General features: G+C 36.9%; 1 protein-coding gene across 1 annotated transcript in view; it reads left to right on the top strand.

The window, feature by feature from the left end:
* Positions 1–672: 672 nt before the first annotated feature.
* The window catches only part of LOC110112338, a 31,683-nt gene continuing 21,110 nt past the window's right edge, over positions 673–11,245 (top strand). The window contains exons 1-8 of the mRNA XM_020844534.2: positions 673–1,030; positions 1,435–1,575; positions 4,277–4,490; positions 4,624–4,910; positions 8,435–8,529; positions 8,706–8,760; positions 9,427–9,478; positions 9,604–9,697. Coding sequence (XP_020700193.1) covers positions 868–1,030; positions 1,435–1,575; positions 4,277–4,490; positions 4,624–4,910; positions 8,435–8,529; positions 8,706–8,760; positions 9,427–9,478; positions 9,604–9,697 — 1,101 coding nt within the window. The 5' untranslated portion in view covers positions 673–867. The remainder of the gene's footprint in view (positions 1,031–1,434; positions 1,576–4,276; positions 4,491–4,623; positions 4,911–8,434; positions 8,530–8,705; positions 8,761–9,426; positions 9,479–9,603; positions 9,698–11,245) is intronic.

Genomic DNA, 11,245 nt, shown 5'->3' with positions numbered 1-11,245 from the left:
TTGCTTCCTGACGATGGATCAAACCAGAAAACATATCTTTTGAGAACAAAAAGGGAATCTCGTAAGTCATTAAAAGGGAAGAATAAAGAAATCTGAATTACACAGCTCACCTTGGCTTTTTGGTTGAGAGTAGGGGTGTCAATTTCGGGTCACGGGTCGGGTTCGGGTCAAATCCGAAATTAACCCGACACGGGTCGGGTTCGGGTCGACCGATTTTGATGTCATTGGATTCGTCTCTTTGAGACATTCAATTTATTTATAAGTTTGATGAAATTGAGTTCACATGGTCCCAAATTTAATTCTATAAAATTTTAATTTAAATTTGCATCATGATTTGTGCTCGATCAAGACAAAGTTTTGTGACATATCAATAATAATATAGATATATATTATTAGATGTAATTGTATGACAAAAATATCAACTAAATTGAGGTATAAGTAGTTTTAATTTTTTTTCTTATTAATAGTTAAACTTAATCAATTAATTTAAATAACAACTACTGAATTATCTCAACTTATATTAAAAATTATCTTTCTAATTATATTTAGTAATTAAAATATACATAAATGAATAATTGATTATGTTTAATTAAAATTTAATTTTAACATTAAAATTTAAATCATATTAAATTTATCTCATAATAATACATGATGAGAAAAAAACAAGAGCTCTTGACCATATTTTGTTTCTCCCTCTCTCTCTCTCTCTCTCTCTCACTTTATCCAGGCATCGGCTTTGGGGAGAGGTCTCCCTCAACCAAAGTGGCGTTTTATTCTCTCTCAAGTAAAAAATCTTCATTTTGCTTTATACCTCCCTTTTCACGGCCATTTGAGCTTCGGGTATCTCCTTTTTGTTCTCAAAAGGAGATGTTTCCTGGCTTGATCCATCGTCAGGAAGCATCGATTCCACAGGAAGCGATCCACAGCCCCAGCGTAGTACTCACGGCTGATCCTAAGCCCCGACTTAGATGGACGGCCGATCTCCACGAGCGTTTCGTAGATGCCGTCGCCCAGCTCGGAGGCCCTGAAAGTTTGTACCTTTTCATTTCCTGTTTTTTTTATTTTCACTTTTGTAATCTTTGTGCTATACAGTGATATTATTGTTTCTATTGTAAGCTTGTCAGGTGAATCATGGCGGTTTTCTTGTTTTAACGCCGTAAAATTTGGTTTTTTGCTCTAGAACTAGCGGTTCATTTACCGTGGATGTTATCAGGAGATCTGTTCCGTTTTCCAAATTAGGTTTTGTTAATGTTTAGACTTGCTTGCGGTATAGATTGTCTTAATTTTGGCTTCTCCTTTTTTTTGTTGCTGCTTTCAGTCCTTTGTGAGTTGTTATTGAAGTTTAATGAATTTCTTTTTTAAGGGATTTGCATACATGGCAGTCAAAACATTAGGATTTACATATTTAACACCTAAATTTTATTATTTACGTAGTTAATGGATCTCGCCGGACATTTCCACGGATCTTGACGGACACTCGCCGAATCTTGCCTGGCACATCGTTGGGCCCATCAATGCCTTCTCCCAATGAGCTCATCCGCAACTTCCTCTTCTTCGCCGCATGCCGTTGGATCTGTTGAGCTCTCCTTAAGCAAGCTCCGGCACCACTTCTTCACTTCCACCAAAAACTGTTTAGACTTGTCGATGTCTTCTCCCTTGAGCTGTCCTGCGATTTCCTCTTATCTGTTGATAAAGGCTTCAAGAATTTCTATAGGAGCAAAAGAGATCAAGTAGAGAGATGGAGGGAGATCAAGACGAGAGAGGGAGCGCGAGGGTGAGAGGCTTAGCAGCGACAAATGGCGTGTGAAGGCTAATGGGACTGTTGGCGTAGTGATAGGGTGATGGGGTTGTAATGGACTGTGTCATTTTTTGTTTTTTTGATGTTTTGAGTGTTATGTGTGTAAATAATAAAATTTAGATGTTAAATATGTAAATCCTCCGTTTAGTTTTTGTTCTAACTTTACAATTCTTTATTAGACTATTACTGTAATGCTTTTTTAGAATTAGTATTAAAGGAGATTTGACCCTTATTATGTGCATGTAAGATGTACTTGCAGTTCTATGGAAGGAACATTTTTCTTACAATATACGTTACCTGCTACAGTCCTAATTAGGCCTTTAATTATATCATGCTTGTCCATTAGTTCTCTTAGAGTTGAGCTACTCATGAGTTGTTAAGATTTGATTAGCATGATTATGAAAGAATAGTCTGCCCAATGAAGTTGAAGGAGAAACGGTGAAGTATAATTTGGTTAAGCTTTTTTTTTTTTTTAATTTTAAATTTAGGATTATGAAGATTATTCTAAATTTAATTTATTGAAATAATAATTAATGGTTCCATCTATTTAAGGAGATCGTGGGTCTTGGATTTAATCGTTGAATGAGTACTACAATTGAGATTTTCAATATTTTTTCTTCTCATCCACAATTGAACCTTTCATTCCATCTTTATCTTTATTCTCTTCGACTTGCTTTCTACCACTTCCATTTTTCATTATATAATCTCTCTTTATGCAACATCATTAGTTTGGTGTCATAGCATTTTCAATCCCTCCACTCTCATTTAATTGCCAATCCCATAGCTCACATCACAACTCCTTCCAATTTTTCTCTCATTGTACCATCTTTCATGCAATTAACCCATTGCAACTTTGAAGCACCACTTGCTCAACTATTTTGCATTCAATCCTCAATGTCGCTAACCATCATGACTCTGCCCTTACTTTGTTCATCCACGCTCATTACTCTACCATTATTGCTTTATCCAACCACATGGCATCGTGATCTGCTCCAAATGCTATGCTTCATCAACTAATTGGGATTTCGTCTGACATCCTCTTTTTGGTGAGCCCCTCCACCTCCACATGTTGTGTGAATTGTCACCTTCCTTCCATGTTGTGTGAATTGTCACCTCAACACCTCCATGACCCCTTTATCCCCCCATGAAGAGGGAGCTATTTAGGAAGGTTCATAGTCAAGAGAGTTGTTTAGGGAAGTTACTAATTAAGGAAAATTGTTTAGGAAGGTTTCTAATCAAGGGCGAGTTGTTTAAGAAAGTTTTCTAATTGTGTTTATGCTATTTATGAAGTGTTTAATGGTTTAGGATGGTTTCCTAAAATATGTTTAATTGTTTAGGAATGTTTCCCAAATCATGTCTAATTATTTGGGAAGGTTTCTTAAATTATGTTTATGTTGATTGGAAGGTTCTATTTATTTAGAAAAATTTTCTATATTATGTTTATGTTGATTAGGAATGTTCTAATTGTGTTGTGATTTTCTGGGCTATTTACGGGTGAGTTTGTCTATGGTTTAGGGAGGGGATTGCTAAGTTTATTTTCTTAGTATTTGTTGTGAGTTCCTAGTGGCATCTAGGGTTTGTGGGAGAGTTGATCTGCCTCCTGAATAGTAGATCAACTGTATATTGCTTTATTTTTGACGGAGAAATAAGAAAATCAGCCCTATCTTTGTGTTCCTATGCCGTTATTCCCTTTTATTTGCTATTTTTACTTCCAAGTAGTTATCAATTTGGTATCGAATCGAGGTTTTTTGAGAGATGACAACAAAGAAGGTGGATGCATTGAAAAACAAAGTTGAGCAAATCAAATCCCGGATAAAAGAAAAAGTTCTCAACCATCAAAGGAAAATTCTCAATTATGGAAGGGAGGCTCTCATCCATTGAGAACCGCTTTGAGAAATTAGAGGATTTGATAAAGAAGATGCTGAGATGCAGTTGAAAGCTTCACCGACGATTCCTAGGATATAACCAAAGAGAATGGAGATTCTGGAGGAGATGATGAGAAGCTCATGAAGATGCGTTCCAAAACCCCACCGACGGTTCCAATTGCTAGCCCTAATTAAGATTTGATCGAGATTCCCTTGGTCGAATCTGACGGAAAAAAGATCGGATGGGAAGAGTTCGACAAAGAGAGCTCCTTTCATCAAGAGTCACCTCGTAGGGCTTTGATAAGGGGCATAATAACATTTATGGATTGGGGGAAAGCAAGAAGGGAGTTTCGTGATGGAGGTGGTGGGGTGATCGACCAATATGAGAGGTCTTTTGGGCTAGGGGAGTAGATGATCGGAGGAGGGGAACAAGCCGAGCCATTGGAATCAGGTCATGTGAGGGTGGAAGAAAGGTGGGATTCCCACCCTTAATACAACAGGAAAACATGGAGGGATCACGACAACCGCTACATTGGGGGAGTAAAAAGCTATTGGGAAAGACGTTGAAACCAAGAACCTATAATATTTGAATCCAAAAATGAATATTTGAAAGACACTGAAACTAAGCCAACATATGAGAATAAACGAAAACTGGTGAAAGCACCTTTGGATTTTATTGGAATGGGTATTTTTGAATATGGAAATGTTGAGGTTGAGACACATGATGCAACTGATACAAAGTTCTCAAAGTTCAAAGATGACATTGAATATAAGCCGAAATATTCAAAGGATGAAATTCAAATTTCGTCTAATGGAGCACACTTCATGTCTCATGAGTTAAGTGGATGAGGTGAAAATTTTGAGATGACAATGACTTATCATGAGGACTTTTTTTCATAACATACCTTAGGTTGCTCGCATTCTGGGGTGTTGAGTTCAAACAGAATCATCATGTATTAGTCTTGCAATTGGCATGGCCACTTCTCAAGCAAAAATGAAAGTAGATATTGCAATGCTGCAAACTGTGTTTCCATCTTGTGATTCAACCGATCAGCAAAACCGTGATCAAGTAGACTTTTTTAAAGGAAGTAAAGTTGTAGATGGGAAGCTGGAGAATGCCATGGATGAGGCGTTCCAAGGTGATGAAAATTTGATTGCTATGAAAATTGCTGCGAATTCCATTGAGTCTAGTAAAGATGTTAATGAGAAAATATGTGAAACTAGGGAATTCATGAGCAAGGCAGAGGGCGAGTTGTTATTCAATTGTTAGCCCTCACTAGATCATTGCATGGCTAGCAAAGGGTTTGAACTTAGTGATGATAGAAATTTTGGAGACTTGATCATTAAGAAGTGTTTGGAAGAGAGTGTACATGTAGAGTTTATTCCATTGAAAATCTCAATGAGGTTCACACACCTAGGTCTTCTGAAATGCCAGCCAATTGTGTGTCACAAGATGCGCTTGCTTGCTTGTACCATAGAACTTGAATCTTATCATAGTTGTGAAGATACTGTAGTACCAAAGGAATCAGAGTTGGAATTGAGGCCTAAGGACACTGATGTGTTGCTTACAATTTTTTTTGTAAAATGGGTAGGTAAATCAAACATGCATATGTTAGCCCGGCCCAAACCCGGGGGTGAAACCAAGGGGGAGGGGCGGATGCCCTAGTGGGCCCAAGCAATTAATTAAATGGGTGTTTAGGAGGGAAATTTGAATTAGGGGCTGTTTAGGGATTTTGTATTTCTCATTTGGCTTTAAGTAGTTGCTAATGCTAGAATTAGGGTTTCATCTTGAATTTGAAATTTGATTTGAGATCTAGGGTTTGTGCTTTTGGGCTCTAGGCTTTGCTAGAGAATTGGAGAGTTGTTTCTTCCTCTCCTTATTTTTCTCTGTTTGGGTGCATTTCCTGCTGCGGAGCTGCTGTAAAACTGCTGGGACAGCAGTTTTGCTCACTGTTTTGGGCTGATTTTGACTATGGTTGCTTGCGAACTCAAGTATTACCTTAGGGTTACTTGCGAACTCAAGTATTTCCTATCAGTTTGCTTGCGAACTCAAGTATTTCCTTTAGGGTTACTTGCAAACTCAAGTATTTCCTATCAGCATAACAACTGGGTTTTGGAAGATCAGTTAAAAGTTCTAGCAAAGAGAAAACTTGAGAATTATAAAGCAAAGTATGAAGCAGCTATCATAAATAATGTGAAGTTTCTGACCACAACACATTATTTCTTTGAGTGAACGTAAAAATGGAGGAAAAGCTTTGGTTAAATGGTGTGGCCTTCCTTATGATGAGTGTACCTGGAAGAGATTTGATGAACCTGCCATTCAAAATGCTTCTCATCATTTTTCTGAACTGAAACAATTTGAATATCATATTTCAGACAAGGATGCTAGTGTTGACTGTGATTCAGCATTTTCAGATGTTGAAATCAATGTATCAATAAGCAAGAGCCGGAAGAAAAAGATTGGGAGAATCCTAGATGACATTGAGTTTGGGAAAGAAACAAAGGAAAAAAATAACAATAGAGAAGGGCTAGAAGGAATATTTAAGATTTATGCAAGCACAGCCTTCCAAGAAATCCTATGACAAAACTCTAGCAGGAATTAACAAGAGCACTTCAACAATTGAAACTCTCAGAATGCTTGATGATCCAAGAGGACTTTTAGATGGACAATACCTTCGTTCCACCTTGAGGACAAGGTGCGTTTTGGGAGAGGGATAATAATACGTTGGGGGGCCCACAACCAGGAAGGGGGAGCTGTTTAGGAGGTTCATAGTCAAGAGGGAGTTGTTTAGGAAAGTTTCTAATTAAAAAAAATTATTTAGAAAGGTTTCTAATCAATGGGGAGTTGTTTAGGAAAGTTTCTTAATTGTGTTTATGCTATTTATGAAGTATTTAATTATTTAGGATGCTTTCCTAAGATATGTTTAATTGTTTAGGAAGGTTTATTAAATAATATATAATTATTTAGAAAGGTTTCCTAAATTATGTTTATGTTGATTGGAAGGTTCTATTTATTTAGAAAGATTTCCTATATTATATTTATGTTGATTAGGAAGGATCTAATTGTGTTATGGACTTATGGTGTTTTAGGGCTATTTAAGGGGGAGTTTGTCTATGGTTTAGGGAAGAGACTCTCTTAGTTTATTTTTCTAGTGTTTGTTGTGAGTTCCTAACGGCATCTAGGGTCTGTGGGAGAGTTGATCTACCTCTTAAATAGTAGATCAATTGTATCTTGCTTTATTTCTGAAGGAGAAATAAGAAAATCAGCCATATCTTTGTGTTCCTACGTTGTTCTTCCCTTTTATTTACTGTTTTTACTTCTAAGTCGTATCACTATCCTAGCCATCCAAACCACATTAGATGACTGAGATTGACAGAAGTAGATTGATTAGTTGTGGCGGGCAACTGAACAATATGTAATTACAGTAGTAATAGTAATTGAAGAATCTAAATCCCCTTAAATTGTTTTCTAGCAAAATGGCTAATTGAACTAATAATTGAACTTAGTTTGTTTCAAGTCACCGAGTAGCTTCCTTGGGTGGCTTCGGCTGCACTACTTAGGGGAACCTTGATTTTGTTATTTTTTTGCAAGAACTTCACAAAACTGGAAATAGTCAGAAGTTCAGAATTCTTTGGAAATTCATTGAGAATTTTCTTGAATGAAGAGAGAACTCGTTCTGCAGTTTCCATTTCAAGTTTTGATATGCAATTGGTGTTATTACTCTTTGTGGAAATTCTTTGTTATGTGTTTTCTCGTCATGTTCTAACAGTTCGTGCTCTTGCGTGTATAGTAATTACCTCTTATAGTGCTACGTGGCAGCACGGCATGCCTTTTTTTTTTTCTTTCTGCTTGATTGCTTATTTTTTAATTTTCTACAACTTCTGTGTTGGATTTGATCTTCTCATTGCTTCTACTACTTCTGATACCTTTCTGTAAAATGTTGTGCGAGTAAAATTTTTTTTTTTGGCAGACAATGGTATAGGAAGCTACTTTAACAGCCAGGCTTCTGGTGTTTGATTTAATTGCTTTCATTATTTCATGCAAAAACTACATTTTTCTTATAAAGGCCTATGAAGTAGACGTTTAGGCTTCGTTTGGGATGGCTTTTTTACCGCTTCATAAAGTAGCTTTTTAGTAAATAAATTAATTTTTATACTAAAAAGCTGTTTCAAGAAGCAGTAAAAAAGCCGTCCCAAACAAAGCCTTGGAATGACTTTTTTTTTGCTTCGTAAAATAGCTTTCTAGTAAAAAAATTAAAAATTTATACTAAAAAGCCGCTTTAAGAAGCAGTAAAAAAGCCGTCTCAAACGAAGCCTTAGTTTCATCTATGGGCTTTTACATTAGTGGATCCATGTGTTTGGTTGAAATTGTAAAAATTCCTGATTTTTGAGTAACTAGGAATTATGAGTCTTCTGATTCTGAGCACTTAATGTTCTAGGAATTATGAGTCTTCTGATTCTGGGCACTTAATGTTGTTTGGCTGGATATGAATTAGCTGTTGATTATTTATTTATTTATTTCTAAATAACTCAATCAAGCAGGCTGGATATGAATTAGCTGCTGATTATTTATTTATTTATTTCTAAATAACTCAATCAAGCATAAAGAAACAATTCTAGAAACAAATTTCAACCTTCATGTGACCAAATTGTTCCCTACTTTGGAAGTGTTTGAATCTCATATTTTCTTCTTGCATTGCCATTCAAATATTTTAAGCCCTGTTATTTCCTTAATGATTATCATGAATTGCTCTTGAATGTCATTCATAAGTCGAGGTTTTTATTACAGAAGCTACTCCTAAGACCATTATGCGAACAATGGGTGTAAAGGGACTTACACTTTTTCACCTGAAGAGCCATCTTCAGGTAGTAATGCAACAGTTTACTACCAGTCGCTTCTAAGATTCTTTCTTTGCCTCTAGTGTATCCTTCAATACCATTTTAGGGCCAAATATGCATAAAAATTATCTGCTTGAAGTATATTGAAAAAAAAAGGCTTTATTTACTTTATGTACTTATTTTATGTTTATTTTGGTGATCAGAAATACAGATTGGGAAAGCAATCTGGCAAAGAAATGACAGAGCAACCTAAAGATGGTAATTTACTCATTATCTGTCCCAGTTTTTTGGAATTTTCAAACTTCTGCTTATTCCTTCCTTACTGTTACACATGACTATGTGGAGCTTTCGTTTGATTTGTTGTGAAAGGATAAGCAAAATCAATTTGATTTTTGGTTTGATACCCAAACTCAGATCAAGCTCCAATTTTGAAAATTGCTTGTCTGATAGAACTTATTGGATATCTAAATTGGGGAAATTGTAAAGCAAGACATGGCCTGAGTTATTTACTTTGTATATGTTTGCTCCATGTTAGGTGTATGGAACCCGCAATGGATACTTATGGGGCCCATCTTCTACTGGATACTTAGCTCACCTTGGTCTGTTGGTTGGGAGCCTAGGCTACCAACTAAGAGGTCTTGGGTTCTGAGTCTTTTGTATGCGATGTGTGTGAGTTTGACTTAATTGGCCTAAATGTCCCCAAAAAAAAAAAAATCATACCGGTAAACATTTCAAATTCGAGTAAAGCAATCTAACCAGAAGTACTATTGGGTGTAGTAATTTTATGTTGAAAGTGCTCACCTACTGAAATTATATGAAATTTAAGGTTTCTATGTATTATGTCCTACAGCTACTAGAACATAACTGAGATTATTATTTCGTATATCATCTGGATTCTTAACTTCGGCTCCTACCATGTGGAAGTTCCAGGTAGCAGTTCTTTGTCTCCAAGAGTGGCTGCTTCTGATATTAATGAGTAAGATGACAATTCCGCCTTCATGTTTGTGTGTTAGTGCGTTGTCACATAGCTTATTCAATTTAACTTACTTTGATGGATCATACCTATTTGGGGATGTTAGTGTTAATGATTGTATTTTGTAGGAATCAGGAAGTTAAAGAGGCTTTGAGAGCACAGATGGAAGTGCAAAGAAGACTTCATGAGCAAGTCGAGGTACAACTCTGCTGGCTATCTTTTGTCAGTATTTTTCCCTCCCATTTCTCCGTCTGTTTCATCTCTCATTTTGCCTCTTCTTCTGGCTTGCATAATTCCTTCTGTCAATGCAACATAATATAGGATGGATTACTTCTAGGTCTTTGATTCACAAATATAGGATAGTTTACTAATAGGTATTTGAGATTTTTCTCATATTTCTTTCTGATTCTGATGTGAAACAATCATGCCGAGATGATATACTTGATGAATTTGCACGCTTAATTTTAGAGAGAACAAATAATTATATCTTTATAATGATTTGAACGACGAGATAAAACATTAAGAGCGGTAAAACGAGCTTAGGCTTGAATCATGTGCATAAAAATTAAGATCAGAAAACAACCAAGTTAATCTAACATTGCATACATGAATTGTTCAACGAAAATACCTAAATTAACAACGAGATTAGACACTATGCATGAGTCCCTCACTCAACTCTCTAGTTCTCTAAGCGTAGCGGTGAAGAGCTTGACATGATCTTTGTGAGTCAAAAATATAACCTCAATTGAACATAAACTAGGAAAAATAGAAAACTTGGGGAAGAGTTCGGCGTCGTCAAAATTCTTAGATGAATTTGAGTAGCGAGGGAGAAGATCCGGAGTCCGGTGGTTGAATTTGAAGAAGTTCTGCGTGTGGGCAGCAGTGTGGGATCTTCTGAGCAACCAATGAGAGCTTTCCGGATGACGAATCAACACTAGAAAACTGCTGGAATCCTGAAACAGCAGCCATGACTTTTCCGGACAGCAAACAGGGGTTCCTGGAGAGCAGGATAGCAGTTTGTCTCGTCGGAAATATTCAGAACAGCAGCCATGAACTCTCTGGACAGCAAAATAGGAGTGTTCGGCTAGCAGGACAACAAGTGTAGTCCTCCTAAAGTGCCAGCCAATGAAGAAAATGTAAGCCTGAAAGGGCGGCCAAGGTGGGGAGAAAAGGCGGGGTGATTTGGGTGAGGAGCTTGGAGTAGGCTAGGAGATTGGAGGGAAAAAAAATCTGAATTTTTAATTTCAGATTTTATTAAAAGGAAAGGGGCCAATTTAAAATTCAAATTAATCTCAATTAAGGGAGTAATGGGGGGAGTGGGGGCCGGAGGTTATGATGGGAATTATGGGGGATTTAATTGGTGCTTAGGTGGCAAAGTGGAGAGAGGGGCCGGCCCTATGGGGGTTTCATTTTTTGTGTTTAAATTAAATGAGAGTGGGGCCCAAGGGAATAATTAAATTAAGCTCAAATCTGAATTTAAATTCAGATTTATTCTAATTTAAGTAAGTTTCCCTATTTTGTGAAATGGAGGAAATAGGTTTGAATTTCAAAATTGAATTCATGTCCATTGATTGACTTTCCTAAATAGAGAAAAGCTATTTGAGGAAAGTAATTTACTCAATGGAATTTGAAATTCAAAGGAGAAAACATATGATGGTCGGCGGCATGCTTGGGAGGCTGAGAGGGACGGCTAGATGGGGGGCTGTCGGGCTGATAGATTTTCCAGCCGGCGGTATGGCTGGAAGGGGATGGCGGGATGGGTGGCTGGGG

The sequence above is a fragment of the Dendrobium catenatum genome, unplaced genomic scaffold, assembly GCF_001605985.2.
Source record: "Dendrobium catenatum unplaced genomic scaffold, ASM160598v2 fragScaff_scaffold_621, whole genome shotgun sequence".
Lineage (NCBI taxonomy): Eukaryota > Viridiplantae > Streptophyta > Magnoliopsida > Asparagales > Orchidaceae > Dendrobium > Dendrobium catenatum.
The sequence above is the reverse complement of the archived record's forward strand: the minus strand, read 5'-3'. Positions and strand labels throughout refer to the sequence as shown.